The sequence below is a fragment of the Podarcis bocagei genome, assembly GCF_964188305.1.
Source record: "Podarcis bocagei genome assembly, chromosome: 11".
Classification (NCBI taxonomy): Eukaryota; Metazoa; Chordata; class Lepidosauria; order Squamata; family Lacertidae; genus Podarcis; species Podarcis bocagei.
The window spans coordinates 32775121-32798630 of NC_138136.1; the positions used below are offsets into that span (position 1 = coordinate 32775121).

At 40.2% G+C, this 23510-nt stretch overlaps 1 protein-coding gene across 1 annotated transcript in view; it reads left to right on the plus strand.

The window, feature by feature from the left end:
• Nucleotides 1-23510, plus strand: part of EDIL3 (EGF like repeats and discoidin domains 3) — a 230735-nt gene that overhangs the window by 114186 nt on the left and 93039 nt on the right. Inside the window, exons 4-5 of the mRNA XM_081213423.1 lie at nucleotides 8945-9073; nucleotides 22239-22352. Of these exons, the coding sequence (XP_081069549.1) occupies nucleotides 8945-9073; nucleotides 22239-22352 (243 nt within the window). The remainder of the gene's footprint in view (nucleotides 1-8944; nucleotides 9074-22238; nucleotides 22353-23510) is intronic.

Here is a 23510-nt window from a genome sequence, read left to right on the forward strand (position 1 = left end):
AGAACTTGCACTTCGTGAACATCTACCAAATTTTGGTGCCATTGGCTAACAAGGACAATATGCAGAGTTCACACAACTATCTTCTGCTAGGAGTGTGTGTATGTACATGCTAACATGCATTTTATTCTGCCGATGGTTTCTTCTTCATTCCCTGATCCTCATTTTCTAAGCTGATGTACAAAGCCTTGCCAGCGGACAGTTGAAGTGGACAGGCAAACAGTCCTTACCCTTTTCCTGCCCACTGACTTCTATTTTCGATCCCTCTCTGCCATTCTTTCTCTCAGTTCGGGTTCTGAATTAGGTTTGCTGGACAAGGAGGAGCAGAAGTGGTTGTAAAGAAAATGTTGCAGCAATGAGTGGAATTATAAATAACCCCAAAATAAATACGCACACTACTTCTCCCCTACAAATTGCCTCTCTCTGCCGCTTTGCACATCAGCAGTAAACGGAGGATTTGGGGAGGGAAGTGGGCTATGTTTGCTGCCATGATGTATAGCTCTGGTCTCAAGACTGGCTTATTTTTAATAACCTTGGTCAAGCCAACAGCAAACATTCCAAGGAACTTAGAGATCTCTTAATATTGCGACTGTTGCCATTGGATTGTTTCCAGGTCCTTCCTGTGTGACCAGAGATAAGAAGGGGAAATTGCTGTTTGGTTTGTCTCCAGAGAGTAATTACCTCTCAATTCTGTGCTTAGCTCCTGGCATTTAGGGGCTGAGTTGCTTTTTCATTTGCTGGAAAGCTTCCACACACACCCAGCTACAAGTGGTGCTGATTAGATTGTTACTGGAGCAACACCTTCATCTTTTCCCAAGCCATAGCCTTCAAAAGCTTATGAACTATGCTGGGGGCTGCGCCCATGCACCTGGGAGATGACCCCACTCTCAAGTTGTTTCCAGGCCCAATTCAAGGTGCTAACACGGATGTTTTAAACCTTAAATGGCTAAGTACCAAATATTCAAAATACCATCTCCATCCCTACAGACTCTTCTGGGTGTTAAGTTCAGCAAGGGGGCACTCTTTGTTGTTCCACAGCCCTTGAAAATGTAGGGGATAATGATCTGGAAGAGAGATTTCTCTGTTACCACGCCCTAAATTGTGGAACTTTCTCCCCATCGAGGTACATCCAGCATCTTTGTTGTGAAGCTTTCACATGCCTCTTTACCCTGCCCCTTAACAGTTAAGGTATTTTGTTTTGTAAGACCCATCTGTTTTGTTTCATCTATATCATTCTGCTTTTGCTTGGAATTGATATGGAGTTCAGGATAGAGTGTTAAGATTTGTGCTGGGCTTTGTATTCATCCATGAAGCTCATCCAGTGACTCTCGGATGCCCTTACCCATTCTCACCTATCTTACAGGTTCCTTTTATAGCATTCTAAGTTCTTTGAATTGAGGCTAGGATGTTATGGGGGGGGAAGAGTGAAGATTATGCAATCACAGTGTGTGATTTATTCACCCCTAAGTAGCAACCATGAAGCTAGGATAAGTAGATAAAATAATATTCATACCTCATCTGTAAGCTTCACACTTCAGTTAAATTCACATTCATTACATTTCATCCATAAGCATGCTTACTAGTAGAAAACACCCACTAACGTTATTTTAAAAGTGACGAAGGTAGTGCATATGGTGATTTGGTTCATGGAGTTGTTTTTAGTACGCCATGCAGGAGCAGGTATGTGGAGAAAGCAGGTTACCAATAGATGACCGGACTCGGAAGCATGAAGATATGTGCAGACACATTTGTTTTTGAGTTAGTGCAAATTCAATTTCTCAAACCCCAAGCTACACCACGCATCCTTCTCGACACTGTTTCTGATTTATTCCTAGTATTTATTTCCTTTGTCAGCATTTACATTTTACCTGGGGGGGAAATGGCTTTCTGCACTATATCTGACAGCCTCTCTATTTTAAATCCAAACTACCTGTCACATTTGGAAATATTTAATCTCCAGTTCAGAGTTGGGTCCTCCCTGGTGTGCACATATTATGGAACTGAATTGACTGTATTTGTCACCAAGGCCAAGAAGTAACGTGGTTCCTGCCTTAAAGACCTTTTTGCTAACCTGTAGAGAAAACAGTCATTTCATTCCTTTGTGTAAAAACCTCAGATGTTTCAGCATCTGAAAAATCCAGAAACTGTCATCCTTCCCCACCCCCTTTTTTATTGATGATTACCTTATTAGTATCTTTCCAATGCAGAATGGGATTCTAACTGAATACTAACATCACACACATCTGAGAGCTCCTAGCACATACTAGTCCTAGCTATGGGGTCTTACTGAGAGTTGCAAACTGTAGAAATCTATTGCTTTTAGTGTGCAATTAATCTTGTTGACATTACTTATATGAATGTGGATTAAAATGCCTGGAATGCATAGTGTTGAATCCTGTTGCTCATTAATATTGATCAAAGGCCATTGTTCTCTTTGTGTTAGAAGCTACTTAAAGATTACTTACAAATGTATTACTACACTATTGATTTATTTTTATTTTTTAAAAAGATCCCCGAAGCCCATTATGCTTTCAAGCAAGACTACAGGAATTTGCTGTATAGGTGGATGCTTTTGAAACTTCATCTGCATCTAATGTATAATATCAATCACATACAAAACATGGTGGCATGTTCCCTATAGTATGCCAAAGATTTGCTATCTTTATTTCTGTGCATCATGTAAGCTGCCTATTTGTGTGTTGCCAAAACAGAGGACGAAAGGGAGGTTGAGGTCTACTATATCCTGTAAAGTCAATGATAAGATTAGCAGCACTATACTGCATACCGAAAATGACTTTTGCTGGAAACAGAACTTCAGGGACATCATAGAAGAACTTACTATAAAAGAGCAGTTGGCCATTAGCATTATACAGGAGAAATTTCACACAGGGCTTCCTTCTTGTCAGGGTGGGTGGTTGACTCCAAATGTCTTGGTCTCCTTCAGAGCTTCTGCCCAGAAAAGAATGGTAATCCTAATTTGGGAACCAGTAAAAAGATGAGGGAAAGGCCTCATTAATGTGAATGGAAGCTCTTTGATTCTATAAAGAGAAGTTTGTAGAGCCTTAAAGCTATGGGTGGGACTTACTCTGCCCGCTTGACTGCCACATAGATTCTGCTGCTGCTGCTTGCCTAGTAAAGTGGCTCATGGGCTGCTACTCTCCTTACCTATCAATTCATACCCATTTCTACTCATGGTGTGCCTCCTAAAATGAGGATTACAAGCAGGGACCATTCTCTTGCATTGAGCTGAATGGGAGAGCAGTTGCTAGTGTGGAACTCTGAATCCAGTGGAGCCACTGGACTTCAAGGGGGAAAGGGCTTTTCAGCCACACAATCTGATGCCAGTTACAGAAGATACATCTAATTATAAACTGATATGGGTTTGGCTAAGCACACCAAAAGTGGTTGAAAGAGCACAGCCTTAAAGGCTGTTGTGCTAGCTCTAAGAAACCATAAGCCAATATTTTGTAAATTGGTATGTAGGACTGTGTGTTTTGAGGACAGATTTTAAGGATTATTTCAGTTGATATAATTGTATGGATGCAAAGAAGAATTTCCAATTGAATACATATTTTCATATTAAATTATGTTTGAGAGCTATACCGATGCCTCCAAGACCCTGATCCAGTTTGTGACATATGTAAAGCCAACTGAAAGTACTGAAACTTAAATTACTTGCGGTCAATGAAACGTAAACATTACTAATTTCATCTGGATTGAGCCCTTTGTTTTGAAATCAATATGTTATGTTACTTACAAGAACAACTATGATATTATTCAGATGTGTATAACTGCACCCCTACCTACGAAATTATTGATATGAAACATTTAACAAAGATTTTTCTAAAATAATAATTTGCTTCAAGCACACAAACTGAATAATTATTGCTATAATAATGCAAAACACAAATTACCTTTAAGATAAGCAGTATGCTGCTGCAAATGCAAATAGAACAGCCATAACTATGCATTATGCAAATCATAGATTACAAGAGATACTGAGGACTCGGCTACATTCATCACAATAATATGTTTTGAATGCATTATAAACATCCAACACCAGATAGTGTCAGAGAGCAAAAGGGAGTTTATATGGATTTTTACATAGGCTCCCCCTCTTTGTTGTGATGATTTAATTCCTGACTTATTTATAGCATTTTAACCTGTGTCTATATCCATCCTGAGTTTTATGCAATGCTATTTTTCTCAGGGGGGAGGTGCCGGAACTCACTGTGAATGCTTTTATACAGAATAAAGTGAAAAATCAAGAAAGCTAGCTGTTTCTGCATGCACATGCATGCGTGATTGTAAGATATTTCTCACAGAATGATTTTGGAAGATGTTTAATATGTGGCAAAACAGCTCTTTCTTAGTATTTTGGCATGTGCTTTTTAAACAAATGGAAGGCAGCTAGATCAGTGTTTTTTTATGAAGAAAGTTTCAGGTTCAGCCCTTGGCATCCCCTACTGAAACAGAATGGATAACAGGAGATGTTAAAGTCATCTAATGCAATCCCTGGAAACCCATTGCCAGTCAGAGTGGAAAATACTGGGCAGAATGGATCAATAAGGTAGCATCCTATATTTATTTCAGCCTGTTGGAGGTGAAACTATGTATTGACTACGTCCAGGATCCAAAGAACAATGCAACTAGTTCACTGAACCTAAGGAACTTTTGTGTTTCTCTTAAACTAAACCCTCAGGCTTTGTGACAAATAACTTTGAAACTGCTTGGAGTCTGCTGTTAAGAACGACAAAAGTCTTCAGTTTGTTTGTTGTTTTGAAGCACCTAAGCCATAACAGACTGGGGCTGGCTCAAGGTTTGAGGGGGCCCTGTGTGAAATGACTTGTAATGAACTCCCTTCCCTATTGGTGGATCCCTCAAGCTGATCTGAGGCAGTAGTAATACTCTTAGCAGCAATGCAGGGTGGCCAAGACCAGCAATCATATTTATTTCCCACAATGCCCTAGACTGATGCTAGGTGAGGGACATTCTGGCAAATGAACATGGCACCTAGAGCCAGCCACCAATCACTGATCAATACAGATACTAATGTTGATTCAGCTATATACCGTAGTTTTCAGATTCCAGCTGCTGGAAAGAATTCAACACAGCACACTGACAATTGTTCCATCATTGCAAGCTTATCAGCTTGCCAGACAGTATGATCCGTCTTCTCCTCCCCCTCTCCCAGCCCCCTCACCCTCATGGGGACATGGGGGTACACAGGGGAAGAGAGGGGAGAAAGCTCCATTAAACTGGCAGAAGTCTTCACATGGGCTTCTGCGTGTAGAACTCATTAGCTGAACCCCACCCAGTGTGTTCATGTACACTGTCTACATGTATGTAATTATTTAACTATGTTACTTACAATGTGATTTTTTGCTGTTAGTAGTAGCAGCAGTACAGTTTGGTTTTGAATGTGGAATTTGTACTGTATTTCTTATACAGAATCCTTTTAGTTGGGATTTGTAAACCATTCAGAGATTTCTGTTGAAAAATGAAGCAGAATACAAGTTAACTAAATAACAAACTAACATGTTTTTGGGGGCAGAAAGTAAAACAGAAAACAGATGTTAATAAAGTTTGCTCTTGGCTTCTCCAAAGTGGAGCAGCACCAGAAGGAGAGATTATACACATAAGAACCCAACTAGACTCTTTGGTGAACTATTAATTCTCAATAAAAAAAGAAAGTAAACTAGCTCCCTAGCAGACTACTTGAGCCCAGAACCTTCAAGTGTCCCTATTTTCCAGGGATAGTACCAGATTTACAGAAGCCATCCCAGTTTTTTATTTAATCCTGGAATGTCCTGCTTTTCCTTAGGATGTCCCTATTTTCATTGGATAAATGTTGGTGGGTATGGAGCTATCCGACCCCTGAGCCATCTGAAGGCAGGCCTGTATAGGGAAGTTTTTTAGTGTTTAATGTTTCATTATGTTTTTTATATCTGTTGGAAGCAACCCAGAGTGGCTTGGGCAACCCATTCAGATGGGTGGGGTATAAATAGTTAAATAAAGAAATGAACAGGACATCCCTATTTTCATCAGATAAATGCTTTAGCTGAGCTTCCTCAAATGTCTGGGGTTTTTTGTGGTCTGCCCTAATGTGAAGAGTCAAATGAAGCCTTCATCCATTTCAGTTTTTATTTCTCAGTTAAATATTCAGAGCAATTTAAAACAAACAAAACAAACAATCAAGCCTCGCAGTGCTATGGGCATTACAGATAGAAAGCAAGCCATATATGTCTTCTTCTTTCTGAAATAAACATTTTATTATTAAACTCTATTAGCATTTCTATAATAAACTCTATTAACATTTGTTATGTGACAAATTCCTTATTAGGGGGTTGAGAAATGTCCACAGAGAACTAGATTTACAGTGGCTTCTGGTTCACACTGTTGCCTGTGCTCTATTGTTCTTGCTTTTCGTTGTTCCACTGAAAATGCATTCTGAACCAAGCTGAATTTTGAATAAGTGCCACTTTGTGTAAAGAGTCAACAATCCTTTTATAAGGAAGAGAAAACTGGAAATTGTTATATAGAGTGTGACACATATGGAAATGTACAATTTTGTAAATGTTAATTAATTCCACCTCTAGTCTTTATTTATATGTAAATTAAATGGCAGGAAATAAAATACGATTTTAAGTAGGCAAACATATATTTATTTTCATATTTTTTAAGCACACCATTGTAGTTCAAGGAATGAAGATTAGTTCTTTATTGTGGTGGAGAATTTAGAAGCGGTTGTGAAGAGCTCACTTCAGATGTTTCCAACCATGTAATCATTTTTTAAAATACTACCAGAATTGACTGCCAGTTCTTTGTAGGAGGAACATTTGAGGTAAAGAGTCTTCATCATTTGCCAGGTTTTTATGCAAACCAATGGCTATGATCCAGTGCTGGATAGGCAAAGCAAGGATTCATAAACACATTGATGGAAAGTTGGTTTCCATCCATAGCTTACCTGACAGCTGAGTTGCTGCTGCTTTCCGGGAAGGAATAGGGGATGGGCAAGATGGTGGGGGCCTCACTGTGGTGCAAATACATTGGCAAGAGCACCAAATTGCTGGTGCATTTGCACCATGATAGCCTCCCTGCTGCCTTGCCCCTCCCCCTCCCAAGAGACTCCAGAGGGCAATCCCCATCATATTCTCCCTAGGAGTGGGAAGAGACCAGCAGTGCCTCCTATTTGCCCACTGGCGGCTGTAGAGGCAACACAGGGGAGAACTGCTGAGGAGGCAGCAGATCTGGCATCCAAGCAGCACACTGCAGTCATTGCTGTCAGTGTCAGCAGCAGCAGTGAGCAGTACATTCCTTGGAGGTTGGATCTGCTTCCCCTGTGGATCCTGCCACTTGAGGCTGTGGCCTCACCTTGCCTCAGAGGTGGGCCGACCTTGGAGTTTGCTGTTCTCCTCTTGTTTATCCAATTCTGGGGAGATTTTTTTCCTTTATGGTTGGGCCCTCTGTGTTTCATAGCATGCGGTCTACATGCCAATGGCAAGTAACATTCAAAAGTGTGATGTTCTTGCATTCAACAGTGAAGACGGGTGCTAGTATCTTTGCCAGAAAAAAAGTTTATTAGTAATGTATGTGAATCCTTGGCTCAGTTGGTTAGAGCAAAGTGCTGATAACACCAAAGTTGCAGGTTCGGGTTGGACTAGATGAGCCTCAGGGTCCCTTCCAACTCTACAATTCTATGATTCTTAACAGAGCCTGCCTTTGCCCCTGCCCCCACCCCCACCCGCATCCTTACACACACTACTTCCTTCTATGGGTGAGTTTGCCTTTCTAGCAATACACCTTAAAAGATAGCCTTAGGAGGGATTTGATGGTAACAAAACTAACAATTAGTCACCTGAGAAACAGTTTCTATCCAAATGCGATTTTGGTTTTAAATGCAGTGTAAGGAGTCTCTATGGGAGTATATTGTATTTAAAAATGGGGTCTCAGAGTTTTTAGGGGGCTAACCAGGTTGGGATAGCTGGGATAGCAGGCTTGTTGGTTTTTTGAATGTCTTATGTAGATTTTTTTCAATTTCATTGTTCGGTATGGGATAATGACAATAAAGATTATTGTATCATAATTAAAGAGGTACTCGGAATTCAGTGGTTTCTGTGGTATCAATGCCCATTTGTCTGATGATAAAATTTGTATGGTGGTGGTGATCAAATCCATTCTTTTCAACCTTTTCATGTGTTATCCAGAAAGGGTATCAAGGAAAACTACACTATTTGACTCTCTCGTAAACAACAATGATTACTGGAGCTGGATCCCAAGCCAAACTGAGTCAATCTGGGATTTAGCAAAAGTCAAGTCTTTCCTGTATCAGTCTCTAGAGTGACAGCCAGCACTGTGACTCTCCAATGGTTTGACTTTACCCCTGAAAGTTCATATTCTTCCATTGTCTCCCCAGACAGATGGATGCCAACAAAACATGGTGAGGCAGTCGTGGGTATAGGGGGAAGAATGAGACTCAGGCAGGCTTCATGCATTGTGCCCCCCCCCCCATTCAGTCTGCATCATCCTGGGTTGAATTGGGGCCATTCCAAAGCACCAGATCAAGCTCTGAATCAGATTGGGAGAGCCATGCAAAGCCCTAATGATTACTAATATATTATATATTTTGGAAAGTTGTTTATTTGCTATGCATTTGGATACCTCTGAAGATATGGTAATCAAATTTAGCAGGATGGTACTTGAGCTCAACAAACAGGTTTTCATATATATTTGGATACAATTGTTCAGTATTGTGAATCAGTATGGACTGAACCTTTCAAAACTGCACTGATTTCCCTAGCCTGCTAGTGGGTTAATACTTCCTGAGCAGATGTGTCTTCGCATAACCTTTATCACTTGATGACTGAGTGAAATAAGGGTAGCAAAGTGTCTTTCCTGCATTCATATTTGATGTGTCATTTTCTTTTCATTCTTTTTTATCTTTCAGGGCCATGCATTCCTAATCCCTGCCATAATGGTGGAATATGTGAAATTAGTGAAGCCTATAGAGGAGACACATTCATAGGCTATATCTGCAAATGCCCAGAGGGGTTTAATGGGATCCACTGCCAGCACAGTAAGTTTCAATATAATACTTTCTTCTTCTGCCCCTTTAGAACTACAATGCAATTCAGATGTCACCAAGTTTTGGGGGCCTGTGGGCACCTTTGCAAACCAGAGAAAATGCTGTGGGCACCACACATACTGTAAACATGGACAAACTGCAACCTAATGCTTCTTTCAAGCCTAATTTCAGTGGGAAAGGGGCAGTAGAGAGGATTCTGTGCATAAAGTGACACATCAGCGATGCAACTCCTATCCTACAAAGAGGTGTGGTCGTACAATTTTATGGACTTTAGCCAACAGCTTTGGAAAACTATTACTGTTTTGATTAATCTTCTTCATATATTGTGGTAAGGTTGGCTGTGAGTCTGAGGAGCTTTAAGAAAAGTGACTGGTAGGATTCCTCTATCCATGGACCTCATGGGCTTACAGGGTGGTGGCAAGCTAAACAGCACTATGTGGCTCTACAGCCACTACTTTAAGGTCTCACAATGCCCCAGATTGATGCTTAGTCAGGGGTAGTTAGGGAATTAGCATAGCTCCCAGTGCTGCTCAGACAGCCAGGCTATAACCATTTTTAAATGGGTGCCACAGAACACACATCAGCAGTGCTATGGTAGGACTCACTGGAACCTTGGTAGCTGTCCAAAGGTGCCAAGTGCTGATTCTGGTCATCACCTTGTGGCCATTCAGACTTGTATCCTAGTTGTTCAGAAGGGCTCAATTCTGAATTCAGGATGGTGGAGGAGGGGGGAGACCTAATGATTTCTTCTTCTTTTTCCTTAATATGTGTTTTTAAGCACACATAGAGTGAGAAGAACTTGATTCCTTGTCATAAAATAAAGATGAGCTGAATTGGGTGTCAGAAAAGTGGAATGTGGCCGGATTTGCCGTAGGGCTCGTGGTTTCGTCTTGATGTTGTCAGCAGTTCATTTGGTTAATGATAGCTGAAGATGAAAAGGGTTGTAAAAAGCAGATATTTATGCTAATAGGTTTCCCCCTATATTCGCTCTTTCAACCCATTTTAATACCAGCCTGAGACAGGTGCTCTTAGTCATGTTATTTAATTCAATAGGAAGACTTTCCTGAGGGCTTTATTAATGAACACACTGGATTTAAAAGCAATGGGCTTCTAACATTTAGGCTGAAGGCACAGCATTCATTTTACCTACAATTTGTTATAACTGCTTGGGAAAATATCTATTAAATTATGAATTAGACTCCTACCACCACCACATTTTCTCATGATTTTGGGATTAAAAAGATGAAGGACTTTTAATGCTTGTTTTCTCCCTGTGAGCAATGGTAGGTCTTCTCCATCATGGAAGGCTTAGAGCAGGGATGGAGGACATGTGGCCCATCAGATATTATACTACAGCTCCTAGCAAACTGAGACAGCATGGCCAGTGGTCAGGGACAATGGGGGTTGTAGTCCAACAACATTTGGGGGACTACAGATTTCTCATTCCAGACTTAGACAACACAGCAGCAAGAAGCAAGACGTGAACCCAGTTTTGTCTCTCAGCAAGAATGGCATAGACATGTGGAAACCACTGACTCCACCAGGATAAAACAAGCCCAGTGACACCTGGTGACTAAACCATATATTGAGATGATCAATGCACATTTTTAAAATGTGAAAAGTATTATACCTGTCTATCCCCTATACAAATGAGTCTTTCAAAGAAGCTTGTAATTAAAAACTAAATATAAAAGCAATAGTAACCCAGTCATGAAAATTCAAGTTAATAAAGCCAAAAGCAGCCAAAAACAGAAAACACACAGGGCAGTACTAATAATCAATGCATTAAGCAACAAGATTCAAAAACACAAAAGGGGAAATTGTCAGTTGCTAGAAGTGGAAAAGAAAAAGAGAACCTAACCTCCTGAGGTGGGCAGGTCTACATATGAGGTGCCACCACAGAAAAAGTCTTCTTGTATGTTGCCACCAACCTGTCTCTTCTAAGACAGTAGCACATGCAAGAGAGGCAAAACAGCTGACAAACATGTAAGAGTAAAAGGTGTTGGGGCTTCAAGTAGTCTGGTCACAAGCTGTTTAGGGCTCTATATGTGATAGCCCTTGGACTGGTAGCCAGGGCTGCTGATACGTTTATGGGGTCACATGATCCCAGATTCTTGCCCTTGTTAAGATTTTAGCAGCAACACTACACCTCAGTTGTTTCAAATCGAGGCCTGAATCCAGGCTGAAATCTGTCTAGTTAATCAGTTTCATTTGGGATTCTTTGAATTGGGTCACCAATAAATGCTTAAGCATCATATTTAAAAATGGAATATCGGGCACTGACTTATGATTCTTCAATACAGCAGAATCCAAAGATTGCTGCTTTAAAAGACAAACTATTGCCATTTGTAGACAGGGCAGAATAGAACCCTTAAGGAGAATTCAAGATTTCCATCACACAATCAGCTAGTTGTCCTCCCGTTGCTAGTCTGGATGGGCAAAGGTCAAGTACATCTTTGAACAAGCTTCCTGATACAAGGATCCTGTCTAAGCTGCTCCCAAACTACTATGGACCTTGATGTGCAGTGGCTGTAGAGAAATTAGCCTTTTATCACTGCCAGCATTGCCACAGAATAAATGTGAAAGTGGACTCTAGCTGTGTTCAGTCAGATTCATAACGGGTCTGCTTCTCTTGCAACTAGTTATCTCTTACCCATTTCATTGCCAACAAATCATCAGAAAACTGGAAAACCACAATGTGTTCAAATGGACAAATATAATGTGTTGGTCAATTATGGGAATTGCTGATGTAGCTTACTTCACACAACCATAGTTTCTCACAATTATCAGGATTGTATTTAAATTTTTTTAATAAATATTTATTAGAAATTTCCCATTTTAAAAAACCAAAAAGAAAAAAGAAAAATTAAAAACATATACAATTTGCAATCCTTATTTTCTATAACATCTTTCCCTGACTTCCCCACATCTCCCCTTCTTATATTCCCATTCGAATTGTAAATTCAACAAGTTCTTATCCCCAGTTTTTAACCTTTTTATACTTAATTCATTTTAAAAAACCAATTTTACCTTATAAACCTCAAAATGTATACCTCAGTACTCATTCTTAAATCCTTTTTTCTAAAGTCGACCCAAATTCCTTTCCACGAATTCCCCACTTATCATACTGATATCAAAACAGAATAAAAGAAAAAGACAAATTATATTTATACACCCTTTGGATCCCCAAACCCCACCCCATCCCCTTTCCCGGTTTCAATCCCCAACAAATGTCCATCAGTCTTAGTCTGCTATCAGCCTGGAGATCTCACATCCGAGGCCCTTAATTGTCTCTCAGTTCCTCTCTGCCGGATTTTTTGGTAGTCCTTAATATTAAACACCAGATCTCGGAGATGCTCTAATCCGATGGGGGCAATGCTTCCTCCAGCCAGACCACCATACTTAAAAGTGGAGCCCAAATCTTGTTTCTTACTCCTTTCAAATCCAAATGTCCCCAAAGCTCCAGCTTTCACCTTGATCAAATTTGTAATCCTTAGATCTTCAGATCTCCACATATAGAGATCTCTCCATTCTTCAGTCTCCAATTTGGACCAGGTTTTCATCATCCAATTCTTATTTTCCTTTGTAGCCATCATGTCAGGACTCTGGCTCTCCTTTGTCACCTGCAACACCACATCTCCTCCTTCCTTTCCTCAGAAACAACATATGTCTCTTTCTCCACACTCTCAAAGTTCTCAACTTTCTCCTCTTGTCCAGCTGCATGAACTTCCTGGATCAAGTCCTTATCAAATTCAATGCACTTGTTTACTGTTAAGTCCAGGGTTGCAACGTTAGTAGCCAAAACATCAATTTGGTCTTGTAATTTTCCCAAGAGAAAGAAAATTCTGTCCAATTTAGCTTGAGTTTTCCCTCCTTCAGCCATTCTTGTAATGTCCCAAAACCCCCTCTAGAGGGATTTTGGTTACTTAGTATTCCATCCAGTTCATCCAAAAGTCAAGTTAGTTTGTATCGGTTCTTCCTTGTTTTCAACAAAATATAACCAAATTGTAACAAATATATCCAGCAGAGACAGAAAACAAAGATCACTTTTTCCGACTTGACAGCTAGTTTGACAGCTGTCAAGCTCTTCAATATCTCTCCAACAGGCTTTCTCGCGGATCACTCCCGGGTCCGGGGGGGGTGACACTTCAGCTCCAAAAATTAACTCTTGTCCTCCAGTAAAAATTACTTAAACTGCCAAATCGTGAAATTAATATCTTTTGCCCAATAAGAAGGAAAAAATCCTCTCGACCATAGTTAGTTAGTCCTTGCTTTAGATTATTTATAAGACGGGGAGACGGACTTCCTGTTTACGGCTTCCCCGATTGTGCCTAATTCAACAAAAAAATTTCCTTTGAAAGTCCAATTTCCGTACTACTCACGGGTTGCTGCTTTAGAGTCCAATTGTTCACAAGAAGAAGTCAGCGCTCTCCGGCCATGGCATGCGGCTTCACTCCGTAGGAGAAGCAGTCGACTCACAGCACCGTGCCGCTCACCCCGTCCCCCATTCCGAAGCCTTTAAAAAGGCTCCTTCACGGGTCGGGGGGCGCAAATGGTGCCCGCCGAGTCACCAGGTTCACAGGCTTCCCCGCCTGTGATTTTTAAGGGTCCCCGCGTCGCCGCAGCGGCAAGACCCGATCCTACGGAGCCGATTCCCTCCGGAGCTCAGAGGGAATCCGTCATTAGTCGATCGTGCTAACCCGGAAGTCTCTATCAGGATTGTATTTAAAACAAAAACAAAAACGGCCCACTTTATATTCTTAATTTTAAAAGAATCTTATAGAAATATAGTTGTCAAAGCAAAGGGAAGCTAGGCATTCCTGTAGTAACTTCAAAGTGAACATGTACAGTACCATTTTTATTACCAATGATTCTTTATTTTTGCCTCCCCACCCCCAATTTATTAAGAATATGCATAATACCTTTTTCAAAAGCAAATATCATACAACACCATTTCTTTCAACTAGGAGAATATCTGCACTATCTCTTACTGTAGACTGGTATTTAGAAAATCAATACTGTACTTAAAGAGGAACTATGATAACACATTGACACTGTAGGTGCAAAATGTAAGCTATAATCAATATTGTGAAGTACTGCACCCCAGTCATTCTTGGGTTCCTTTGTTTTTTCAGTTGAAACATTCCAGCATACATTACCTTGACTAATGGAGTGATTATGCTTTGATTGGATACCACAACTCTCTGTCAGCTACTAACAAGAAATTTCATTTATCTAATATAAATGTATCCAAAATGTAAATAAATGAACTTCAGGCTATATTTGTAGCATTTTAGAAAGCTGAACTCCTTTCCTAAATGCATCAACAGAGAGTAATCTAGTTGATTAAACACATTCTCCAGAGTGGTGCATGTTTTTGTCCAATTCGTTGCTAACAAATTTATATAGGCTTATAAAATATCTCCTCCTTGCTTCCTTCTCTGTGAACTCATTGGAATTCAGGTATGTGCTCTGCTGAAACTTATGCTGTGTGCAGAAGCTGAGTGACCTCATTCCAAAGCAAGTGGCTTCTTCTGGAATTCAGATTGCTGAGTGTCGACCTGTAATTTAGTTTATCTCAAATTGTAATATCTAATATTATCCAACCAAATCAATTAAACTAGATAATTAGAAAACCTATCACACAACACTGACAAAATCATGCCAGCGAATTTCAAAATGAATATTTCTGTGATTCCCTGACATTTGGTTCATGTACTGGATCATGTACACAATTAATATGTAAATTGCAGAGCATATCACTATTAATTTTTACTGAATTCATATGCTAAGCTTGACAGCTGTGGCTTATTATTAATGTTTCAATATCCCTCAAAAGCTCCTGATGCTTCATTGGTGATACCAATAGGCACATATTCTCTATGCCACTGTGAGGGGTCATAAATTGAACTGCAATTAGTATGGGTGGGAAAGAAATCCCAGATGCCTCAAATGCAGTTGCTAATAATGTGATATAATTTAGCACTGAGCTGTGAAACAAAGTGTGCAGATGAGAACCCATGCTGATTTCTACCATTATCAGACCTTGTGTAACAGATGCATTGTTCTAGATGCACCCTGAGGTATTAAAGGATTCCTAGGCTTTCAAACCAAGACTGCTTAACCACATCATGAAAGGCTATCTTGCAACTGCACGATTATCTGCTTCCCAGAATTTTATTCCTCATATTTTGTACCCCATTATTCCTCCAAGGATCTCAGGAAGAGATATTTGCGTCCACCCCATTGTTTGGTTCACAATAAAACCCTGTAAGGCCTAGGATCACCCTGCGAGAGGGAATGTCAAATGCAGGTCTTCCCCAGTACAAGTCCATCACTCTACCCACATAACCAATTTCCCTCAACTTTTTAAGTGGAATTGGCATACAGTAGCTCCTAGTTCATTTATTTATTTATTTTATAAAAGTTATATAGTGCTTGATTGGAGAAAAAACCTCCAAGTGGTTCATGAATCATCAGTGAACTATACCCCATCTAGGACAATGATACTATTCTCACATAGGCAGTCCAGGATGGTAGGCCTACTCTTGCTTATCTACAGTTCCTAACCTAAAGCAACTACTTACCAGCAATAACACGCCACATAACAGAACCCCAAATACAGGGGCCAGACCTGCAACAAGTCCAAATGCCAACTCTGTACCTAAATCCACACTGGCAATGCTGTCACAGGGCCTGTTAACAGCAGCCACAACCATTCACCTGTCCCTCTTCCAAGTTTGTAAGTGATTTCCTATATGGTAGTGCCCTTCTGCTTCCTACATCAGTTTCAGCAGAACAGCAGCCTCTCTATTGATGCTGAGCTGGATAAGCTTATTGGCAAGGCAGCTACAGCAATGTAGGTATGGGAGAATGTGATGCTAACATCCAGTACCAAGGTACCAGGCATGTGTTTAGCACACTGCTTTATGAAAGTGAGTTGTGGGCAACTCACAACCATCTGGAGCAACCTCTCAGCACCTTCCACATGCATTGTGTCACGAAGATTCGGTGTATCACATGGCGGGACAGAATTTTTTTAAAAAAAAGATGTGCTCTCCCAAGCCCACATTCCCAGGATATACACAGTTTTCCTATAAATATTCATTGACATTTTTCAGTCACTAGATCAATTACAGTTTATTATACATCATATTGATTCAAGCAAATGACTGGTGATATAATGAATGATCTCAGTGTTCTATTTTTTTTTAAAAAAAGATGCAATTAATTTGTAGACTCTGTTGTCTCACCATTCCAAAAGAACAAAGTCTTTCAAAATATTATCTGGCCCCAAAACAACAAGTAAGCAAGACATGACATGCATTTAGAGGCAGACAAACAGAACTCTTTTCATTGTCTCTTTCTGCATTAGTCTATAAATATGTAAAAATCAACTTGAAAATCTAAATATGTATTTAATATGCACATTTTAATGCAGTTTTATATGCTTTAAAAAACCCCAAACTGTGTTGCAATGGCAACTTAGAATTAGTTCAGTTTCTTTAAAAAAAGTTTCTCATTGATCATAGAAGTTTAGCATTAGAATGGACTCCAAGGGTTGTCTAGTCTAACCTCCTGCAATGCAGGAATCAGAGCTAAATAATCCCTAACAGATGGCATCCAACCTCTGTTGCAAAACCTTCATTGAAGGAAATTTCACCACCTTCCAAGGTAGTCCTTTCCCCGGGCAAATAGATCTTACTAAACCACAGAGCCTAGGGCTTGCCAATCAGAAGGTCGGCGGTTTGAATCCCCGTGATGGGGTGAGCTCCCGTTGCTTGGTCCCTGCTCCTGCCAACCTAGCAGTTCGAAAGCATGTCAAAGTGCAAGTAGATAAATAGGTACCCCTCTGGCGGGAAGGTAAACGGCGTTTCCGTGTTCTGCTCTGGTCCGCCAGAAGCGGCTTAGTCATGCTGGCCACATGACCCGGAAGCTGTACGCCGGCTCCCTCGGCCAATAAAGCGAGATGAGCGCCGCAACCCCAGAGTCGGCCACGACTGGATCTAATGGTCAGGGGTCCCTTTACCTTACTTTTTTATAATTTACTGGGCTAGTGTATTGTGTTTTGTATGGGGCCACCCTTGAAGATGGTCTAAAGCAGGGGTCAGCAACACAAGCAGCCCATGGGGGTCGTTTAACTGTCCCATGGATCCCTGCCACCCGCCCAGTCGGCTCCTGTGTGCCGTGCTAAACCGGTGTAGAGCAGAGTGGGGACTACCTTCCACGACACTGGCCGGCTTCCCATTGGCTGCAGGAAGCTCCTGCAGCCAATGGGAAGCTGCGCACGCTTCCTCCGAGCTGGAAGGAGCACTGTAAATAGCGTGTGTGTGTGTGTGTGTGTGTGTGTGTGTGTGTGTGTGTGTGTGCACGCGCGCGTGCACTCCAGCCCACCACAGTGTCTGCAGGACCGTGAACCGGCCCAAGCCACCAAAACTTTGCCGACCCCTGGTCTAAAGGCTACACCTAAAGCAGAATGTGACTCTAGGTTGCTGAGTGGGGCAGCCTGATAGGACCATGTGTCACTGAAAGTTCTGCACTGGTTGCCAGTGAGCTGTCAAACCCAGTTCAAGGTGTTAATACCAGCATACAAAGCCCTAAATGGCTAGGGATCCAAATACCTAAAGGAATAACTCTCCCAATATCAACCACCTTGGGCCCTATGATCAGCAGGTGAGGGGATCACCACGCATATGAACAAAGCCAATAAATATGGACTAAAATTAGGATGTTTTCATGAAATCAAACATAACAGCATCAACAAATCTTTTTAGAGAATGAATATTAGACAAACAATTTTGACAAGAATTGTATATTTATTTTTTGTTTGAATCATCCGTATATCTGCTGAGGTAATTCACTGTTGCATTTGTATCCCAATCATCTTCCAAGGCACTCAGGGAAATGTGCATAAAGTTAATTTACTTCCCTCCTCACTCGTCATGATACCATTGTAAAAAGGAAAGCAAATCTGAGAAATAGTAATTTACTTGCCCAGGGCCACCCAGAGTAGCTGTGCAGAAATTAGAATCCAGCTGTATGAGGTCCAGTTCCAATTCTAACAATGTAGCACTGCATGAATTCAGGAACTTCTGGGTTTTGTATACTTCACATTCTGAAGGTAGTGCCTTTAAACGCTTCAAGCTTAAGTAAATAATTCTCCAAAATCAGCATTATATAGCAATCCTCAGTTAAAGGAAGAAATTGTTATTTCCACCAATAGGGGTTTGCTTGGAGAAAGGCTCACACAATAGACCAAATGCTGGTTTATATGCTAATTCTCATTTTTATCACTCAGTACAGCACACTTATCATAAAGTGTGTAACTTATGTAAATATTTTCAGTTTTTCTCCAGATTATTTATTCAAACAAGCAAAAGCTATTATCTGAGCCCTGAGCGTATTTTATTTTTCTCCGTTATCCGTTTCCTTCAATTTCTTAGAAAGTATAAGTTTTTCTCCAGTTCTCTTTCAAAAAGTGGCTTGTTTTCTTCCTTTGAAATAAAGAGTGAAAAAGCCATTTTATATTGAATCAGCACAATCTCTCCCTTTCCTCCCCAGAACTTCAGAGAGAAGGAAATGTTTATTGCTCTTTTTTGTCTCTCCAGGAGACCCTTCAGGTTCAGACAGCTTTTTGAAAATGACCTATTGGCCATTTGATTCTCATGAAATGTCTTGACTTCTAAATTTGGAGGTTGCTGGTAACCTTAATGTCTGTGTCATGACACAGTGCGCAACACTGTATCAGTAGAGGAAAACAGAGACTAATTTAAGACAAAATAAAAGAGAGACTGAGCCTAGTTTATCTGAAGAAAAAAGAAATCTGATCCAGCTGCACATAATTTGGCAAAGCTATTATATTTAAATATGGGGAAAGTATTTCAACTTTCTGCAATTTCTGTTATTGAAATTCAAGTGATAGTTGAAAAGCTGCTCCATCTTGCATTTCAGCCGGACTCTTGCATGTGAGCCACCCAGGTATTGTTGAAAGGGAAGTGCAAGCTTGGCGCCAGTGTACATATCACATGAGTCCTGTTGGGATTGATCATAGCTAAGTGGTAGAACATAGGCTTTGCATGCAAGGGGTCACATTCTCAATATCTGGTACCTCCACCAGGGTGAAAGCACTTTGCTTGAGCTGAGATCCTGGAAAGCTGTTGCCAGTTAGAGCAGACAAAACTGGACTAAATGGGCAAATTGACCTGGTAGAAGACAGCTTCTTGTGTTCCTATGGAGGCCAGTTGAAACTAATGCATGGTATTTTCAACCACACCATGACATAAAACCGTCCATGTGATGCAAACAATCCTGGTTACAATCCAGGCTACACCTACCATGTGTAGAAGTTGCCATGTGGAATTCAGTTTAACCATTATCCATGTAGCTATTATAAAGAATAGTTGCTCTGAGTTCTTGGCTTAATCATCAAGCAATTAAAAAGATACTGAAACTTCTAACCAGAAACAGCATGATAGAAGAAATGCATGTCCATCAGATTATGCCAATCAGTCATGCTCGTCATTGCTGCTAAATAAAAATATGCAAATTACCCCATGATGTATTTTTAATGCAGCCCTTTGGACTGAGCAGATGGCTTAGATTGTATGGTTTGGCTGTTTCCACCCCACCATCCCCAACCTTTCTTTCTCAGTGTTGAGCTTGTTTCACTTTCCTTTTGATTACCTTATGAAGATAAATTGCCATATTCAGAAGTAATCAGAATAAAAGGTCCACTTCGTCCAACGTTCCATTTTTAGCAGAAGGTAGTCAGATGCTCCTGGGAAGCTTACAAGCAGAACATGAAAACAACTGAATCTGGTGTTCATAAGTATATTGCTTCTGAAGGTAGCTTAACTGCTGTTGTGATCTCATTTCCCACAAGACTTCAGCATTTAGGAATCAGGCTTATTGAATCCATTCACATTATCATTTGAGGGCAGTCCTATAAACATGAGGGCTTTCACAATGAGACATTCTTATGTCTGTCCTTGTGCAGAACGAAGGCTTTATTGGAATTAAAAGGTTTGGGGGGGGGAGAGACAAATTTAAGCTTTTTCCCTTCTTTTAATAAAAGGTTTGTCAGAGAATTTTGCTGGTTTGAAATGTAGCTAAGCATCTATTATACACAAGGGGATTTAAAATGATATTTGCTAAAGGATGATGGCTTTATAATCTTGCCGGAATAGAGTTTACCTTCGGCATTAAGGCATCTCCAAATGTATTCTGTGTGAACCTTTCTTGTACTGACAGGCCAGTTTGTGCACAAGAAATATAACCAACAACTTTCATGAAGTTTTCAGAGTTTAATTTTGTTTTTGTTTTTTAACCCAATATACGCTCCTGCAGAACAACTAGTATATGCTATTACAGAAAACTGCAGCACATTCCTATGCATGTATACTGGGAAGCAAGTCCCACCATGTGCAATGGGACTCTTTCAGGTAAGGGCTTAGCCACACTTTTGCCCTGCTCCTTCCAGGTACAGGTTTTCTTAGGGAAAATGGAAATTTAACTTATATACCATGCCTGGAAAGAGCAGGTGAAAGGTAAGTGTGCAGAAACCCTTAGGGTACAGCTTAAGGCTGAAATCCTATAACCACTTAGCTGGAACAAGCCCCACTGAACCAAACAGGACTTACTTTTGCACAGAGATCATTTAGATTGTACTGTGCAACTTTGACAGGTAGTATTTGCCTGCTTTCTGTTCCTTCCTGTTACCTGTAACATAGACTATTTTTTTAATAATGTGACCAGCACCTGGTTGCAAATTTTACTTGCATAAGAAAACCTTGTTCTCTTGGAAAAGTGCTTATTCTGTCTGTAGACTGAAATGTTCTTGTAATTTTGAACTATTCCTCTAATGACTTTTAACTTTCTTTCATATGACCTTTCAAATTGTTTTTTCAACAACACTAGTAGTAATAATACAATCTGTCAAAGTACTGGTCACTTTCAAAGTACAGTCACTTTTGGTAATCAGGTTCAATAAAAATGATGGGAATTCTTTCCCTGGAAGCATACTTTTAAAGTGTGAAATTACATGGGAAATAAGTTAATGGCATTACTAAGATGTCTATCCCAGTATATATTAAAGGTAATTAAAATGGGGGGGGGGCAATTATTAACTCTCTCCATATCATTGAGAAAGTTTTAACTTTCAACCAATATTCACTCTCTTCAGGCAAGATCCAATTCTAGTAGACGGGGGGGGGGGGCGAGGTTGCTTCAGACAATGTTTCATTCATAGGAATGGGTCCTCATGTTATTCCATGTTGAAAGCTGTCACCTTTGAAGGACTTCATACTATGTGACCTTTATAGGGAGGAAGAGCTACGTTGACCCCTTTTAGGATTTTCCATATAGCTGGCAAATTCTGCCCTGAAGTAGATCTCATTTTCCACAGAGTAAGGGCCTACTGTGAAGGTGATATTGACTGAATTGCAACTCTTCTAGAGTAGACACTGAAGAAATAGCTTTACAGTACTTTTCAGAGCTGTGTGCAGTCCAATTTTAAGTGAAGGGCAGGAGATAGTAAAGGACTGGTTCCCTTAATGGGAGTGAACGTTTCTTATTTAAAACATTATGGTCTTCATTTTGGAAATACAATAAAAATGAAGCCAAAGGATTAAAACATTCAACCGTGTTGAAACTGCTACATCTATTGCCATATCTTGATACTGTGGGACAAAGTATAGTGTCTAAGTTTCTGCAGCCATCAATTATGCATTCTCCTGTTCCAGTTAAGGCTTATGTCAAAATCTCATAATGCTCTTTTATGTCACATCAGTTTCAATGAAAGTGGCTTGATCATATAGCTGTCTTCCACTGAAACTAACTGAGGTGTTAAAGTGTCTTAATTTGAATACATTGTATCATATATATAGAGAGAGGGGGGGAGGGAGGGAGGGAGGGAGAGAGAGATATATATATATATTATTGGTTGGTCCTTAATTGTGTATTTGAAAGGGAGGGAAAGGTATAAGAGTTTCAACAGTGTTAAAATAGTTTATGCCTTATTGCATTCTTCAGTGAAAATATGTTTGCTAGCCGTACTTAACCATACACAATCTCACAAAGTGTCTGACTTTCTTATTGTGTAAAATGCAAATGTTATTCTGAATATCTGTCTAATATTGTCACTGGGCATTCCCCACAGATGTGAACGAATGTGAAGCTGAACCCTGCAAGAATGGTGGCATTTGTACAGATCTGGTAGCTAACTATTCATGTGAGTGTCCTGGCGAATTTATGGGAAGGAACTGCCAACACAGTAAGTACAAATTACTATGTATGAATTTAAACTCCGCTCTTTCTGTTGTAAAGTATTTAAATGAAGATGGTTTAAAAATGGCTGTGGCGTGTCTTCCAGTCAGAGCTTTGCTTGATGCCTATCTTCTGTAATGCTTCGTTCAAAGCTGCTCTCATCCCAAATCTCTTGCTATTATGCAACTAAGCCAGGCTAGCATCAAGGGATTTTCTCCATGCCATTCTTTATTGCTTCCTGTTTACTCTGTCTTCCATTTCCACTCTTTCTGAATTCCATTTTAAGAAGAGACTTTTTATAATCAATTCCAGAAACAGAGCTTTCTGTGAGGTTTGCTTTCAGTGTATTTGTGGCTTCGTTGCATTATCCCGTTTTGAGTTCATTGCTGATGAAAAGAAGGCAAAATATTGGTTTATTAAATGATGCCCAAAATGTCTTTCAGGGCACATAAGTTCTCTCAATGTGGAGTACAATGGAATAATTATGAATGCTAATAATAACACAATAATATAAGCATGTAACTATGTTACACTTCCTTAAAACCAAGCAGTTAATTAAAGTTCTTTAAATTCCTCTTCTGTACATTTTCCTGGGGGACAAAATTCCATAGGTGTGGAGTGACCAATGAAAAGATAAAAATCACATAATAAATGAGTGTTCTGATAGAATGCAAAAGCAACAAAACAAAACAGAAAAGCCTTGAATAAAATGTGTACGATTACATCAAGGTGCATGGGTTTGTTTGTGGTTTTAACAGTATTGGGTGGTGGTTTATTTATTCATTCATTCATTCATTCATTCATTCATTCATTTGCAATGGGTTTGATTCAGAAATATACATGTTTAATAGTGGCTATGGCATGTGGGACTGAGGAAGGAGTTCAGGTAGAGACAAGCTCCACCTGTGGGAATGCCGTTCATGGATGTTGCCTCCACCTAATTTTCAGGGATTAGCCCTTCCCTCTCCACCCAGCTCACTGAGCCTTTGGGGGAAGCTGCAGGGGTGTCAGGGTGAAGAAGATTGGGGAAGGCTGTTCCTGCATTTGCAGCACAGAAAATTTGGGAATTGAAAATGGAATTGCAGAATTAAATTGCAAGTTTCCCTTGGTTTCACTTCAGAAAGAAGACTGGAACTCCAAAATACATAGGGGGAGATATAGTATT